This window comes from Sander vitreus, chromosome 2 (assembly GCF_031162955.1).
Source record: "Sander vitreus isolate 19-12246 chromosome 2, sanVit1, whole genome shotgun sequence".
Lineage (NCBI taxonomy): Eukaryota > Metazoa > Chordata > Actinopteri > Perciformes > Percidae > Sander > Sander vitreus.
In genome coordinates, this window is record NC_135856.1 from 23705110 (window position 1) to 23723732 (window position 18623).

An 18623-nucleotide genomic window follows, 5' to 3' on the forward strand; every position below is an offset into this window, starting at 1 on the left:
CTGCATTTAACAGTGGCCATTAAATGTTATTAATCCAACAGCGCAAACATCTTTACAAAGTCAGCAGAGAGCACAAACAAACGCTTACACATGTTGCTTTAACACTTTGCTCACAACAAAAAGTAGCTAATGAGTTTAGACTTAAGTTTTTTCAGAGAGTTAAAATGACAAGTTAGGAAGCAATTTACACATGAAGAAGTATAAAAAAAGACATAATAGGAGTGTGAAAGCAGGTATCTTTGCCTGGAGGATTGTGTGTGTGTGTGTGTGTGTGTGTGTGTGTGTGTGTGTGTGTGTGTGTGTGTGTGTGTGTGTGTGTGTGTGTGTCTGTGTCTGTGTGTTGGCTACAAGCCTACCACAGCCTGTACCATTAGCCTCCCTTCTCCAGAACCTCCCTAAAATCCTCCCTGGGCCTCTAGCAATCAAATCTCAACGGCAAGCTGGAGACGAAACAGAACAGAGCGGAGAAATAGACGGAGAGTAAAACATGGAAGAGAGAAAGAAATGATACAGAAAATAGTAGGGTGGGAGGGGAGCCTCTCTTGTCCTTGCCCTCACACACACACACACACACACACACACACACACACACACACACACACACACACACACACACACACACACACACACACACACACACACACACACACACATACAAGCCACAGAGTTCAACGTATACATTAAGAGATGTAACATATGTATTCTTGCCTGTGTGTACACAAGTTCTCCTCACATGTGAACTGCAGACATAATCACTCACTGTTACCTGTTGGAAAACCATTTTCCATTAAAACTTTGGTAATTTGCCAGCACATCGAAAATGTATAGTACAGACACACACACAGACACACACACACACACACACACACACACACACACACACACACACACACACACACACACACACACACACACACACACAAACAGTACAACGGATTAGTAGAAGAAAGAGATTGAGTCAACTGTGAGCCCTGAACAAAATTACCATAATTATCCATAACCATAAATAAGCCTGATGATGATGATGGTTTTAACAATAATAATAGCAATTCACCCTGAGTGCTTTTTCAAATAACAGTGACAGCATTAGCCCTCCGCCAACAGAAAAATGAAAGGCTCAGTGCCTTGAGAGCTCTTCTTCGCTGCCACTGCTGATGGGGCAAATTGGCAGGCAGAGCGAGCAGACAGGGGTCCTTAAGACGGATGTAAAAATAGTAGGCTGTCGATTTGCCCGTTGCTCTGGCGCAGCTCCAACGATAACAAAATAACAGGAGTTGAGGAATAACAGGAAAAGGGAGAAGCCGTGGTGAAAGTTTGCCCAAGTTCCTGTCACTTAGCACAGGTCACACCTAATGTCACCTTCCTCTGGATACAGGACGGGAAAGAACAGCCTCTCACAACAATGTCTCTGCCATATGGCCATGTCTTAAAATACTACAGCAAAATATATATGTTTCCTCTGACTCTCTCCTTCTCTTTTCACTTAAGTCAATTATGTGTGATGATCCTCGCTGCCGGTGGCGATCTCTGGGTCACCAAAGCCAACATGGGCCCCTCCCAGCTCTCAACACCCCCTCGACCCCGGGTACTGCCACTTCACACTCACTCTCACACACACACACACACACACACGCAGGGAAGACACAATTATACTTCAACCCTTTCATAACTGCCTAGACCTTGGTGACAGCTGCTGCATTCCTACCGTGTATGTGTGTGTGTGTGTGTGTGTGTGTGTGTGTGTGTGTGTGTGTGTGTGTTGCTGCCCTGGCCCGCTACTTATGTCCCCCTCATTAGCCAGTGGCGGGGTGGTGACATCCTGAGCGACTGGCCCTTCAAACACACACTTCCTCTTCACACCGCTGACTTCTCCCCACTGCAGGAAACGACCCAAAGACAAATAACTAACAGCCCTCTTTTGGAAGAAGAAATTTAGAAAATGAAAGAAGGAAAGTGTTCAGTTGCTTAAACAGCCATCAGCAGAAACAAATAAAATGTGAAAAAAATACAAAGAGAAAATGTACACTTTTCCATACAATTAATATGTATTTCTTCTATTTGGAATATTATACATCATTTTCTCAGTGCCGCGAGGGTCTAATCACAAACACAAGGCTAAGTTTATTAAACCCCATATTCGTCTGCGACACTGAACACTATATTCATTTAAAACAAATCAAACCAGCCAAAAATGCCACGTGAATTTCTTTAATGTCACATGCTGAGATTTCTATTCAGAATACCACTTCATTGATTATTTTGTGGATAGCAACTCGCATAACAGTAAAGAAAAAAAAAGAAGGAAATACATATTGTATTTCTTTCCTTTCGCATGCACATGCCCACACAGGACTAAAAGAAGTCCCTGGGAAAATCTCAGCTATAGTAGATTTCACCACTCAGCCCTCTGATAAGAGCAGAGCAGATGGCTTGGCATTTCTATCGTTCCTCAACACTCGCACACATTCAGAACACACAGCACGCTGCCCTGCCAGGCATATGATAAAGAAAGCCTTTTGACTTTCATGATAGCATCTCTACGTTCTGTATCCTACCCATTATTGGGCATTCACCATGGCAGTAAGGCGGTTGTCTCCTCAGGAAAAACAGGAAACAGCTGACATGGAACCCGTGAGTGATGCTCACATGATGCTTATTGATCGCTGATTGCCCCGGGTCTCGCACGCAGAGTCAGGGTCAGTGCTTACCCATAACACTGGTCCTGCAGGGCATTACAGCACGGTTACAGAGGTTACTGTATGACCCGGGACACACATGATCATGGTTATGTGTAGGGGGGGATTTTTTTTTTTTGGGCAGTTCATGCATGTACTATAAAGATAAAAGGGTAAAAGTTGAATTTTATAAAAAGGATATTATAGTAAGAAATGGTGAGGCAAAGAAATGAGAATGGCGGGGTCTGCATGAGGAGTCATATTGACGGACAAAACCACACAAAAAATGATGGAATTAAAATTATGGAAATTGATTTTTATCCACTTAAACATAATACTGTTAAAATGTACTGTAGATGTAACAGAAAAATGTAACAGGGAAACAAATTGTATTATTGTTTCTTCAGATTTCAATAGAAATGAAAGGACATGCTTGGTGGCAAGCAAATAAAAACAGATTTAAGAAAGCCAGTTAAAACAAGTTAAAAGTAAAAATGTTGTGGACGTCATATCTCCCTAGTTGGTGCCTGGGTAAATATAGTGGGGACCACAGCATGAATGGGACCTTGTACATCCTTCTACTCCGTCAAACTAGATGGGTTCTTAATGGTACACACACACACACACACACACACACACACACACACACACACACACACACATACAGTAAATATACAAGTTACTGCAGCCACCTTCCCACTCAATCTTACTCTTCCATTTCTGTGCTCTCTCTTGCAAGAATAATGCTGCCTTCAGGAAACACTCACATCATCATTACTGCATATGCACAAAGACACAAAGAAAGATGCTCGCTGACACCACAGTGGCCTTTCTCAGCGCTGCTTATGTTATCTTTTCCCTTCAAAAAGGCCAGTAGCAATAATTGCATTAAACAGTGTAAGAGCAAACTAAAACTTTACAGTGAGGGACAGGTGCTATGGGATTTGTTGTGGTCAAGAAGTAGCTTTAAACCTTCTCTAATCAGGCTGATTGAGAGGCACACCCAGTCACTTCCTCTTATTGAAAAAACAATGTGCTCCTTCTGACACTTGTCCTTGTGTCTTATTATGAGTGTTAATCCTAACGCCTATAGTGGCCCTTTGTTACACAGGTTCGATCTCAAAAGACCTTTCTTTAAAGACAGTAGCTTTAGAATAAAACAATGTGATTTAGCATGTGGAGGACTGGTGGTGGAGATACAGTTTTAGGTAGGAAAGATAGTCGAGAAGAAGAGAGAGAAAAGGAGAGGGGTGAGGTGTGGGGAATAAGAAGAGGAAGGAAAAGCGAGTGAGAGAAGAAGAGGCAGTGAGAGACAGAGACGTAGTAGAAGAAGAAGAAAAAGAAAAGTAGTAATGGGGGAAGTGGTGCGTGTCTTTTCTGCAGATCTCCTCTTTCACCTCTGCTCTCCTCCAGCTCTCCAGCCAAGGCCAGCCAAGAGACACTTCACCTCGCACCCACACACACATGGAACCAGAGCCAACACACACACACACACTCAGAGGGAGAGGACACACACCCACAAAACTGCTCTCTCTCGCTCTCTCTCTCTCTCTCTCTCTCTCTCTCTCTCTCACGCACACACACACACACACACACACGCGCACACACACACACTGACACACAACCGGCATATGAGTCTTTAGCCACCCACTCAGAAAAATAAATGGCAATAGCACAGACACAAACGTCTTAACGCACACATGCACATATGTAAACTTCAGTGTCAGAGCACACAAGCACACACACACACACACACGACACCAGATACATGTACGTATAGGCATCCATATGCTCTGTGTGCAACGACCCATCAAAGACAGACATGGAAATAATAACAGTTGAGTTGAGTTTCACGCACACACACACACACACACACACACACACACACACACACACACACATTCACTGACTGTGGATAATTCTACACATATGCATCAAATCACTGCCTCCCAGTCCCACACTATGGCAAGAAGCAATGCATATGCACCACATATGCATGCAACATGCCTGTACCCCACTGTGTAAAACGTGTGTGCACACACACACACACACACACACACACACACACACACACACACACACACACACACACACACACACATACCACTGTAAGTGTATCAGTGTGTTAATAGGCAGATTAGCGCGTTCTGTGACCTGCACTGAAGAGGATAATATCAACCTCATTTTTTCAGTCAGACACAACAAAGCAGAGCATGTTATTCCACTATTACGTCTGTCATCATGTGCAGAGAGCTAACAGCATTCAGAGGTTTAACACACACAGACAGGATTGTATAAACTGCACTGCATTGACGAAATATATAAATAAGGGAAAATCAACCAGTATGACTGCAAAACTGAACCAAACAAAAAGTTTAAACATGACACAAGACATGAAAACATGAGAAAATATTAAGAACTAAAGCCAGACTTTAGAAATACAGAGTAGATATTTATGATGGATTTTTTTTTTTTATGTAAATAACTATAAAGCCAACATATTTTATATTATTAATGCCCAAATGCCTGTACGCTGTTTAACAATTTGATACTTTATTAAAAACAGACATTTTAAACATTATCACCACACCGTTTTTCTTTTCATTAAGGTGGGGGAAAAAATGAACATTACTTATAAAAAAATATATAAATATAGATTTTATTACAACCCTTTTTACAGCGTTTTATCTTAATTTAATAGTTTTTAAGGATCTTAAATTTGCAAATGCATGATGTGAGGGAAAGGAAAAAAATGCATGCTTGTGGGTCAGGTTTCGATTTCAAATTCAAATAATTATTTTTAGAAACAGGCAAAATGCATGTAAAATTTAAAGAATGCATTATTATGTATATTATTATTAATATTTATATTATTATTGTCTAAAATGCAGCATCTATTTTATAGGCCTATGTCCACATTATAAAGCCTTGTATTGATATGTGTGAGATGGAGCAGACAGAAGCAAGCTGTAATGCCACTGTACCTCTTCTAGGTCTCGGCCCATAGTCGACCTGTCGCACTTCAAAGGAAGCCGCGTTACAGCACCCTTGTAAAAAGAAAAGGAAGAGGCCATTTTAGAGATAGTTTTAGATTGAAGACATACCATGATTTATTTTCTCTCTGTCTCTCTCTCTCTCTCTCCGAGCTCTGCCGTAAGACTGGGTGGCAGACCAGATCATCGGGTGGAGGTTAAGGCACATATTTTTTTACAAGATTTTCTAATCCTTGAGTGGTTCGCACATTCCTCCGACTTGAAGCGGGTAAGAAAATGATAAATAAATACAAGAGACGCGGCCTGCGGCTGCTGTATTGTGGAGAAATCATCCCTGATGAACCAATTAGGCTCCTAGTATCACTTAACTCCGGGGTTTTCGACTTGCAAGGGTCGATATTCATAGCCACGCATGTACAGCAGCGGGTCAATTAAGGCTCCAAATATTATCACTCCGTAATGCCTGGGAAATAATTCAACTCCTAATTAATGTTGGTATTTTTTTGTTTCCATGAAAAAACAATTGTGAAAGTTCCCTCTTGCAGTGTTTTGTAAACTGTGCACCGGTTTCTGAACATTAGGAAGCTGAGAAAATAGGCAGTATTTATCGAATCCATTTCATTGATTTCATTTAAATTGCCTGCTGTTCGTGTTGTTTCCGGTTGACACTCGCGTAGATTATGAAGGTAGTGAATCTACTGCTACGTGGCTTGGAAGAAAATCTCTAAAGATTAAAAGCATATTAAGGCCTGTTATGAAAGGTGTAAATGACTCGCTGGCAGCTGTTCCTTAATCGCCACTGTTGTTAAATTCGTTAGTTTAGAGAAACGCGCAATAATAAAAAGCGATTGCATGTAGATATGTTATCAATATGCAATCTTAACTCCCCAAACTTAATAAAACATAAGAAAAATGATTTAATTCACCTCTGTTTTTCATCTGTTTCTCCAATTTGTAACAGCATCCCCTCTAGCCAAATATTCTGGGGGAAATGTTTCATTGTCTTGAAAACATCTAGCCTAAGTAAATATGGAAATAAATGAATTTATTAATTCTGAAATAGATACATGTAGCTCTACACCCGAAATATAAAATACATGGAAATGTCTTGAATGCAGGAATCAATCAAAAAAGAAAATCAATAAATTCTGAGGACGACATTCGTTCTTAAATTGACATGTATTTTCTTTAGGTCATTTTCTTTACGCTGGTGGAGACAGGTGCTGCTTTTTATGTCTTGATTGTTATAAAACACCGTGAAGAGAAGAAAAATATCCATCAGATCTCCTGATTGATAATTTGATAATTAAAATCTCCGCTTTACTTTCTTTATTTTCATCGGTCATGTTTATGCAGCGAGATGATCAGACACCTGCTGTAAACCATCAGCTTATTTACGTCATTTCAATCCCGGCAGGAAAATGTCTGCATTCATGTTAAAGTGCTATTTTCTTATTTCTAAAGCCTTGCCTTGTGTGTGTGTGTGTGTGTGTGTGTGTGTGTGTGTGTGTGTGTGTGTGTGTGCGTGTGCGCGCGCGCGTGTGTGTGTGTGCGCGCGCGCGCGTGTGTGTATGTTTTACGGTTTTAAGGAATGTCTAAAGTATTGCCAAATGTTTGGGCTTGCTGATGCCCTGCTATTCACCACATGCAGCCGCATCTCTCCTAAACGCACTGCGTCTCCATCGATCAGATGGAAATATAATTTTGACTAACAACGATAAAATACCGCATCCCTCGTGTCACCTAGTTGATCTTTAAGGGAGATAGTGGAGATTTTGAAACACAAGCCCTTAACGCATTTCTCTCCTCCACCACCCCAGGGTGCGCCAGCCTCGGCAAACACAAAGTCATTATCGGTTAGATTCCAAGAAGGCGAGTCTGTCAAGGAACAGGCTTCCTTCGGAGAATTTATGTCATGCCTACTAAACATGGGAAGATGTCTTCTAAGTGGTGCGAGGAAGGATAAATAACAGCGAGTCCCTCAGCTGATTATATTGAAACAACGGTGCGCATTTGTAAAAAGGACTGGGGATGCAACGTGGGGTCCCTGCAGATGTTGAGCGCAGGGGCCCATCCACCTGCTTCATACCGGGAGAGGAGGAGAGAAGAAGAGCGCTCTCCTCTCTGTACACACCCGGCTCTTCGAATAAACGTATCAATACTTTGTAGCCTATAATCGTTTCTTTAGGAACATTTAATGACAGGGGCTTGTAATAAATAATAGGCCTAATAATAAAGATGTTGAATGAAAAGAGCAAGGATGTAATTCATTTAAAAAAAAAGGTCATCTTTGGTAGAGATATGGCTGTGAAGTGAAATGCAGAAAAGGTTTTTTTTTGTTTCATTAAGAAACACAACAATATCGAAAATGTTACATAAGTTACATATAGATGTTTTAGACTCAATACACCCTTACCCTTTCATGATTACACATCTGAGATAATAAATAGGCTAGGGCTAAAAAAAAAAAAAAGTACGGGCTGTTAATCTCGTCAAGGTGACAGAATAAGTTTCTCTTCATTTACACACACACACACACACACACACACACACACACAAACACACAGAGAGAGAGAGAGAGAGAGAGAGAGAGAGAGAGAGAGAGAGAGAGAGAGAGACACTGTGGCTTGAGTGTGTAACAGCATGTGCATGGTACGGAGAGCCGGCAGGTCCCGCTATGATTAACTGCAACCTAACAACCATCCTCTATCTTTACTGTCTCCCCCTCACACAAATGCGCGCGAACGGACGCACACACACACACACACACACACACACACACACACACACACACATTTGCACAAAACTCACACTCCTCTTCCCTCTCCTTACCTGACATTTATCCCACGAAACCACAAAACCCCACGGTCCCTTAAAAATAACTCTTGTTCTAACTTGGGAGCTGCTTGAAAAGAATAAAAGCTTCTAGACAACTGCGATATTCAGCGTAACATCCACGATAACAGGCGAGAAATGTCGGGAGGAAATGTGGACTTTCCTCAGCCGGTGCAGGCTATCCGTTATCATTATGACTTTTCCATGCGAGCCTGTGTTCATTCACGGCTCCTCTGCTGTTCTGTAGCCGAGCGAGGGGCTTCCTGCCTCGGCCACATGAAGTCAATTAACCGGTCCCAGAGGGGTGCCCCTTCCCGAGTCTTTATCGGCACTGAGGTTACCAAAACACTGCTATTGCTTGCTTTTAAACTCCACACCGCTCACAGACCAATTACGGAGACTTAAGCATGTATGTAACAAATCTGGACAAGGGATAATCCATCAAACGGTGAAATAAATGAATTATCCGATACTGTGTACATTTTGCATTAAAATGTGTGTTTTTACAAATACACAAAATATGCTATTTTTAGATATTTTATGGGTCAGAAAATGACTCATGCATTGAATTAGTAAAAATAAAAGGAACACACAGAGGCTACATGAATGAAAACACTTTCAGGCATGGTGTGTGTAGAACAACAACATAAAGACACATCAAATTGGATATATTCCAAAAGTGGGGAAATAAAGTTCCAAAATTGAATTTGAAATATCACAAACAAAAACATTGCCTACAACACCCCCCACTCCCTCCCCACTCCCCACTCCCCACCCCCCACCTCCTACCCCCTAGTTTACTACACACACCTACTGACACACACACAAACACTCTCTTTTTCCACACACAAACCAAGAGGTGGTAAGAATCACAACAGCAAATGTCTGAACATACATCAAAGAGAAAAAATATAAAAGTTTGGTCCTTGAATATAGACTGAAGACGTGGAGAGAGGGAAGGAGAGAAGAGGCAGAGATGGAGAGGATGAAGGGATAAGGCTGAGCTGACGTACCTGCTGGGACATTCTGTAGAGGAGGTTGCTGTCAGTGCTCTGCTGCTGCCATGTCCCCATGAAGCCCGGCTGCTCAGCACTAGGCGGTCTGGTGCTGAACTGCATGGAGCTTTCGCCTGCTCCCTCAGCGCTGCTGCTGACGATGCTAATGCCACCCAGACCACTTCTGCTGCTGCTGCTGCTGGTGGTGCTGCTGCTACTGTGGCTACTGGAAGGGATGCTCGTGCAAACGCCAGCGGTGCCGTTGGGTTGGTTAGCCGTAGCTGGAGGTGGCCTGGGCGGCTCCGCGTCCGTGCTGGGCTCTTGTGGGACTGTGTCGCACTTACTGCCTCTCACATCCAACTCTGCCTCCTTGGACTTAGACAGAGAGAGGGAGAGACAGAGAGGGAGGGCAGGAGGGATGTGGGAGTGTGAAGGAGGAGAGAAGAAAAAAAAGTCAGTGAAGGTGTGTTCTTTTGGGGTCGTGTTGCCTTTTTTTCCCTCGTGCGCTGGTCCTGCTTCTCGAGTAGGATAGCAGTGAGAGGGGAGTTGAGGGAGTATGTGTGTGTGAGGTTTCTTGGCAGCTCTGATGGCGGAGGAGTGTGTGTGGAGTTAATTCTCAAGAAGAGAGAGAGAGAAAAGAGGGCTTGCAGTGAATTTCCTCAGGGGCCTCATCTTGGACAGGGCAAGATGAGCGGAGCACTTGAGGTGAGGAAGGATGAGGAGAAGTATGGAGGTGAGGAGGGGGCTGATGAGAAGGTGAGCAAGAATGGAGTAAAAGAAAAAAAATGGGGGGTTATGGGAATTAGCGAGGAGGGGTGCATGATGTTGCTTGTGGCCTCAGTTTTTTTTTGTTGCTTTAATCTGTCAGTCATTTTGTACTTGAACTCAACTCAAACACACTTACATGCAAACACACACAATGAAACACATTTACCTGCATGCATGCACACATTCAGATATGCTAGTGCTCTAATATCAGCCTAAAGAAATTTCAGAAACATGGTAGAGAAAAAGTTTAACAAACTGTGAGCTGCTATCAGCACACTCACCACTAAACACATGCACAAATAAGGATAAAAACAAATCTATGTCATTCATTTTTGTTTCTAACGTGATAAGTGAGTCTTAAATATAAAATGTATACTATATTGTTAATCATAAACAGCAAGCCAACAACTAATTGTGAAACATAAATAAACAGTTTCACACAAAATCTATGTTCAAAAATGTATTAAAAAAAAAGTAAATGATTCTAAATACTAAAAAAGTCCCAAGAAAAGCGTCTTCTAAAGCAAACAGCTGAGCCAATAAAATGCATGAATGTGTCTTACCATCAATTCTGTGCCTGTCCCAGCAAAGTGAAGATGAGATGTGGGAGTGAGCCACCAGCTATCCAGCTCTCCCTGCCTCCTGCTCCTTTCTCTCTCCCTTACTCTCTCTCTCTCTCTCTGAGATTGTGTCCCTCGCTCGACGTCTGTGCCGCCTGTCCTCTCTCTTTCCTCTCTCCCTGCTTCTCTCTCTCTCTCTCTCTCGCTCTCTCTCTCTGACTCCTCTGTACTCCGCTGCAGCCGCTGAGGAACTGAACTGAGCGCCTGAGTCTGTATGTATGTGTGTGTGTGTGTGTGTGTGTGTGTGTGTGTGTGTGTGTGTGTGTGTGTGTGTGTGTGTGAGTGTGTGTGTGCGAGAGAGCGAGAGCTTGTGAGAGCGAGCGAGTGAGCATGTGTGTGTGTCGGGCCGGTGCAGGCTCAACTGAGTCAACTGTGCCGCTCCACTCTGAGATGCTCAATGACATCGCGCTGCACGCTTCCTCACACGCACACTTACACACACCCCTCCTCTGCTAGGATGAGGAAGGTGGGGGCAAGTGTGGGTAAGGTGGAGGGAGCGTTTGTCCCCCTGCCTTATTACCATTTGCGCTGTGAGTGGCCGGCACGTCTCAGAGCAACTTAGTTCCCCTGAGGGACCATCCCGCCACACACACGCACACGGTGCTTAGCAAAAGAGCTTTTTCCTTGGAAAAACATCTTGAAGAGAAGCGTCACCGTTGCAGATTGTTATCAAGTAGGCTATTTGTTTCTTTTTTTTTGAAAATTTGAAAATGTAGTATTGTTTTTAACAAAAATGTTCTTTAATCACAGCTGAGAATTGTAGGGTTGCAATAAAAAAAACAAAAAAAAAGACTTATATCTCTAAAAAAATCTGCTGCCTTTGTTTGATTTTCTCCCACTCTAATGAAAGACTAATGGAACGCAGGCAATCTGCCACCAGCATGCATAGGAACACACACACACTGGCAGGCACACACACGGAGGAACATCCCCCCCCGCGGAGGCTCTCAGATTTTAATTAAGAAAAAAATGAGGAAGAGGTTCCATTTTAGCCAAATTGGTCCCCACAGCAGCAAAAGTAAGGGAATAAAATGAGGGATGGAGGAGTAAAGGGAGGCAGACACGGAGAAAAAGACACACAGGAGGATAAAACAAAAAAAGAGGAAGGATATCTATTCTTCCTTTGACACAGCATAGGACATGTCTCAAACAATGAAGACATCCCCCCCATCTCTTCCTCCGTTCCTTCTTCTCTTCCCTTTAAATCCCCTTTTCTCCACCCCAGTCTTTTCACCCCACCATCATTAGAGAAATAACAGACTAGGTGCCTCAGTCCGCAGCGCGAGGGAAATGTCACTGTGATCATTCTGCCGCCAAAGGAACAAAAGAGAGCGGGACAGACAGAGAACTTCTTTCCCTGGCTACATTAAATGGTTTCTGATATATAAAGTCATTTCAAATTTTGTGGTAAATTGCTGCAGACAGCTGCTTGGTTGTCTGTTAAAAGCCTTTTGTACGATGTACTAATGGCAGTATAATGTTAACCTTTGCTGAGATTATCACACCGGCCGTTACTGGTATGTATAAGGGGTTTCTGCAGAGAGAAAAGTATACAGTGTGTGTCTTACCACTTTGAAAATGTGTCTTTTGTCTTAAGCTCAATTTACATCATCACTTCTTTCTCCCTCCCTGCCTGAATCTTATTCCTGCTTTTGTCTCCTGTGATGTTTTTCACCACTTCTAGGTCTCTTTATCTCACCACCCCCCTCCCTCTCCCAATTTCTATTTTTTTTCTTAATCTATCTTTTGCATAGTGACCTGCACCTTGTCAGAAGCGTGTGTCACCTCCTGTCCAAGTACCGCACGCTCTGCTCTTAGCAACTTATTGAAACGGTAAGGCTAATTATATTAAGTGACAATTTAGCAGCCAAGGTTCCTTTTTGCTTTCCAGCTCTCCCCTCTCTCCCTCTATCTCGCTTCCTCCCCCTCGTCTGTAAATGTGCGAGTCTGTGGGTTTTTTCGAGTGGCACTCAGTGTTTCAAGTCAAGCTGGTGGCTCAGCTTCTGACCTGGCTGGTTAATGGCTGTTATTTGTGGGAGGGAAGAGTGGACTCAGCCAATATTGCTCACTCTCCCTCTTTTTCTTCCCTTTCCCTTCCTTCTCCTTTGCCTCTGCTGATGGTAATGGCTGTGATGACAGAGGAAATGAGAAAGAGACACAGAAGTAAAAATACAGAGATGAAGAAGTTTAAAAGGGAAACTGGGAGGAAGAAGGAAATAGAAAGATGAAAATGCTGGGAAGCAGGAGGAGAATAGAAAAAAGGATGCAGGGGATTCACAGGCTCCTTTATTAAAACTATTATTGTGCAGGACTTGAGAATTCCCCCCGGGGCAGGGGTCCATGTCGAAGCCCATATAATTAACTAGAGGCTCAGCTACGGATCAATTACCAGACAAGCAAGTGATAGCCGAATCAATGGAAGATCATCAGGCTCGTTATCAGTGTTGCAACTCATTAGAGGAAAAGTGAGGTAGAGAAAGACGGAAATAAAAAGGGGGTGGGGGGAGTGAGGGTGGTTGGGTGAGGCAGGAGGGGAGGTCAGGGTTGGTGGCAGTGTGTTAGCACCAGAGGCTGATGGGTGTGGGTTGGATACTGGTGTGTGATGTGTTGTAGTACTCCTTAGCTGCCATTGACCAGTGACAGGGGGAGCCCTGTATGACAGAGTGCGGCCGGCTCTGTAGCAACAGTCACTGAGGCTTGCATGGATCAATACAAGTGTGTGTATGAGGTTAAAGCTCTGCCATAGCATCCTTATTCCCCAGGGACTTCCACACTCAGTCTGGGGTACAATCTTACAATCCAAGCAGCCAGAAGGTAATTGTCAAGATTGAAGAGTTACAGAGCATAGCCTAAATTTCCAGTCAGAATTGTAGGAGAATGTTACCCAAATGTATAAGTTACCCCCATCCAGGAAATGCTGATGGGGGGTGTCATTAGTCCATGCCTTTGTAGAGAATAGAAATGTTTAAAAAAAAAAAGATAGCTATTTAGATATCTGTAAACAAATCTTTTTAATAAGGGCCAAAAAAGGTGTCAAAATGTGTAAAAATCGCGCAGCGTAATGGACAGTAAATATGTAGCACGATCCAGCTCTGGCTGGGAGGACTGGCATTTTTACCGCAATGCCCGATCTAGTTTGAACACAACCTTATTTTGGTTCTTTACTTGATAATGTATTGCCGTGAGTAATTTTTAAATCTGATAATGATGGTTTTAGGCCAACGTAGTGAAAACTTGTATACTCATATACCTTAAGTCATATCATTTCTTTTAGATGTACTTTGGCAGTGATATCCATTATATCAATTCATTAATTCCTATACTTTGTCAGTTATTTCTTTCTTCTGTTTTTAGTCTCCCTAACTTTCTTTTTTTGATACTGTTTTGGTACAGAAAACAGACTTGATTTATAATCTAATTACAATTAGGTCTGTTTAGTGTGTGACAGTACAACTTCTCCTCTGTGCATATAACTATGAAGCTTTGAACTTTAATTCTTAACTCTTTCTTTATATAATACCAATTTTGGTGGTGTATAATAATGTGATGTAATAGTGTAATTTATTTAATTGGTGTGAATGGCTGTAATATGCTCCAAGTTAAGTGTACAAGTTGTAATTGGTAAAGTACAGATTTATAGTTTAAAAAGTATAATTTAATGTAATGTAAAATAAACTAAAGCCTGTAGAGCATGTCAGGTAAAAGATAGTAAAAGAAGTACACAGAGTAAAGTTAGACTTAAAACATTTTTCATTTTTCGTAAACTACAAGTTTGTTTTATAAGGCACCCTCCATCACAAATCCCACATTACTATACCCCTCAAACCTCTCAGCCCTGCCTGTTTGTTTCCAAAACATTGACATCTAATGGGTCAAATAGCCCAGAAATTGGGTGCGACAGTCTCAAGAAAACCAATTCCCCTTTGTACGCTCTTAGGTCTTGAGAGGCAAAGTACCTTACTTTCCATTTTCTATGCAAAGTAAGAAAACCTGTTCAAGCAAACAGTGAGCACAAAACAGATGCAGATGTCATCAAAAAGTCATAATTAAGATGCTTGTCTTCTGTGTTATTTTTCTGTTTTCTTTTTTTTTTTCTTCTTTTTTTTTACAGGTGGGATACTTTTTAATGGAATGAAATCACAACAGAGCTAAACCCATCTCAAATTGGCCTTTTACACACTAAAACAAGGGCAAATGGAAGGACAGAAGCAAAGGTAGAGAGAGAGAGAGAGAGAGAGAGAGAGAGAGAGAGGAAAGTGGAACAACATAATTTGTGCAGTGATGGTGATTATGTGCCAGCAGAAACAAATGATTAAGGCCAGTCGAAAAAAATGCTCTCTCTCTTTGCTGAGGAGGATGCGAGAGAACACTGGTTCACTTCAGATTGCTACGTGAAAGAAACATCTAGAGTTCAACCGGTCTGCTGTTTTGTAATCCAAACTTTTTTCCAGATTGAAAGCTCTGAGATTTTTTTGTTCTTTTAAGGTCATATTATTTAAAATAAACAGACCATAACAATAATAGTCATGGTTTATCACTGGTGGGAAGTGGCATTTCCAAAAGAGTGAGTGCAGCCTTTGTACAGTAGACACATAAGCACATGGCTGAGGGACCCGATTTATGGTCATACAGAACTGCTCACACACACTATAACAGTGCACGTGACAAGGAATAGCGTGTCGATCAGATGGCACAGGGATAGAACTGTCACTGTTCTGCTACCACTAAAGGGCCACAAGACATCATATGACACAGACAGGAACAGCACTCCACTTGTGATAATGGCAGAGAGGGAGACAGGGAGAAAGACGTAGATAGACACAGTCGAGGGCACCGAAAGGTCTGAGAGAAACGATAGACAGCCACATGATTGTCTGTGTCACTGATCACTGCAATCTGGCCTCTACTAATAAGTGCACCTTTGTGAAAAAAACGAGGGAAAAAAGAAACACCAGCGGAGCGTCTTATTCAAGTCTTAAGAGTTATATAAAAACCGTTTCTGATTCTGAAAAAAAAACTTTTCTTATATACGATCTTCAACTACATTTGTTGTAAAAAAGATGAATGGTCTATTTGGTGATTCATGACCTAATAACACGTTATGTATGAAGTGCTCCAAGTGCTAGTTTTGTTTTTCCAAGAAGCAAAGACTTCACTTATGAGGTCAGGAGAGAAACTACAATTTTATTAGCTCCAACGACACTGGTGCACATGTGTAGCCACACGCATGCACACATGCGCGCGCACACACACACACACACACACACACACACACACACACACACACACACACACACAGATCTTGATGAAAGTCCTGACTGAACACTTGTCTGTGGAACGGCTAATAGCAGCCAAAGGCCAGGCAGAGGGAGACCACCTATTTCAAGTCAACCACGCTGCTTCATTTCATCGTTAGCTACATTGCAGGGCTGATTTGCTGAGATCTCTATCCTCCTTTCCCCTGCTACCACTCTGTATACATACACACACACACACACACACACACACACACACACACACATACACATATCCAGTACACATCTGCACCTTTGACCCTGCAGGCACCAAGCTGACCATCCATTGTTCTTCTCACCAAATTACAGCAAACCCTACAGCAACCTGTCGGCTTCCCTTGCTTTACCTTTCCTGAACTCCACTTTCACCCCACTACACACACACACACACACACACACACACACACACACACAAACACACACACACACACACACACACCAATTTAGTAGGTTATCACAATACCAATACAGGCTGTCCGTTACCCCAAAACAAACATACTACATACTATACATGTCATAAATAAAGTGCCTCCTCTAGAGACTTTATTAGAGATTATTTTCTCAATTATTAGAACAATTGTTTGGTTTATAAAATGTCAGAAAATAGTGAAAGATTTATCAAGAACCCAGAGCCCCAGGTTTTGTCCAACCAACAGTCCAAAACCAACATTTTTATAAAATATTAAGGCCACCATATATTCACATTTGAGAAGCTGGAAACAGTGAATACTTGACATTTTTGCTTGAAAAATGCAGCTTTTTGTGTGAAGTCCGCATGAAATTAAATCAGTCTTCTGATTAATACAATATTGTGCCTTTTAGTAGTTCACTTTTACTGGCAGCCTTTACAATACGAAGCAAACAAAGACATCTCCGAAGATATTTTGGACTTTTTTGATTTCCTGAGCGCATTTTTGTTTCGCACATCACCCTCCACAAACTGACTTTGACTCACCAAAACTTTAATGACCTCTCCATTTAGCACACTATCCTGATTTTCTAGCCAGGTTTTGCTGCCAAAGTACAACAACATTTTATTTTAACCCCAAATATACTGACCCCCACAATAGGATTTTGGCATCAATGCCAAGTGATTATGTTTTTATATGCAGACAGTTATTATGCAGACAGTTTTACTGTACAGAAGAATGGTGGAAAAGTTCATGTGTGCATCTCTAAACTGCTGTATTTCTGTAACTCGAGTCTCCAGCTCCCACCAGGACTTGAGTAGAAGATCTCAAACATAGCAGAAAATGTTAAATTAAAAATACTAAAAGGAGAATATGAATATTGGGATTGTTCACATTCTGATGTAGTCTGTAGCATCTTTGTTAGCTGGTCTTCATTCTACACATGCTATTGTGTGAAACCACAGTAAAGGTGTGGGGCATCAGAGAAAGGGTCACAGTACATATGAACTAAGAGGTGTAGGGATACTGTATGGCAGAGGAAGACATAGAAGGAGAAGAGGTTGAGTTCCAATACTTGCTGGGCAGGTTTCAGGGCATTTCACAGACGTGTATATCGGGGCACCCTGAGCCCATAGCTCTGCTTTTTCTTATTTCCTCCTCTAACTGCAGTCATCCACACTCACACTTGGATAATTCTCTTCTAATCATCTCTAGCTCTTCTCATCCTCCACCCTCATTTACTTCCCTCATGTCTCCCTCCCCTTCTACTCTCTCTCTTCTCACCTCATCAGACAGGCCTCCACCTTACCCCTCCGCTGCCTCCATCCCCTCACTCCTGTCCTCTCTCACTGACCCGTGCTCCCCCCCAGTCACAGGGCGTTGTGTCTCTACCTGCCAGGCTCCCTGACAGCCCAACGTCCCCCCTCACCCCCAGAGAGGAGACCGCCTGCCCATCCGGAACGCTGCTGTGGCAACCCTGCCAGCGCCCCCATTGTACAGCCCCCCACCACCACCACCACTAACCCAATCTCCACCCAACCTAGCACTGATAGTTTTACAAAGTCCTTCTATTCTCTTTGCTAACTTCCCATCTCTCAGTCTCTCATTATTCTGTTTTTACTCTTCCTCTCTCATAGCCCTCAGATTTCTTTCCCTTCTGACCTCGCTAATACATCTTTAACTCTTTTAGCGTTCTGCTCCCTTTGACACTCACTGAAACACTTCCTCCTCTCGCCGAGGTTCAGATAAAAGAGAGTTTAATGCCAGTGGTTGTTACAGTGACCTTCATAACTGTTTGCTTGAGGATTGCTGTTTGTTGTGGTGGGACAAAATACTGACCGGAAAAGCAGCAGGAAAAGTAGTATTACATTACTGTAGTGGCTTAAAAAGCAGTGGAAATTACATTTGAAAATGTTTTGTGTTCCGTGTCATATTATATTTGAGGACTTGACAATTTGAATTCCCAACATCAGGTATTTTTTGAGTGCACAGAATGCTGGCTCCTACAGTGAGGGATGCATTGTTATTTGTAG

At 42.4% G+C, this 18623-nt stretch overlaps 1 protein-coding gene across 2 annotated transcripts in view; it reads right to left on the reverse strand.

Moving 5' to 3' along the window:
- The window catches only part of bnc2 (basonuclin zinc finger protein 2), a 168334-nt gene that overhangs the window by 85593 nt on the left and 64118 nt on the right, over nucleotides 1-18623 (reverse strand). The window contains exons 1-2 of one of the 2 annotated variants that reach the window (XM_078261944.1): nucleotides 10830-11201; nucleotides 9517-9873 (exon numbers count right to left, since the gene is read on the reverse strand). In XM_078261944.1, coding sequence (XP_078118070.1) covers nucleotides 9517-9873; nucleotides 10830-10832 — 360 coding nt within the window. In that variant the 5' untranslated portion in view covers nucleotides 10833-11201. Of the gene's footprint in view, nucleotides 1-9516; nucleotides 9874-10829; nucleotides 11202-18623 lie in introns of those variants that run through there. The other variant, XM_078261934.1, reaches the window with a different exon arrangement.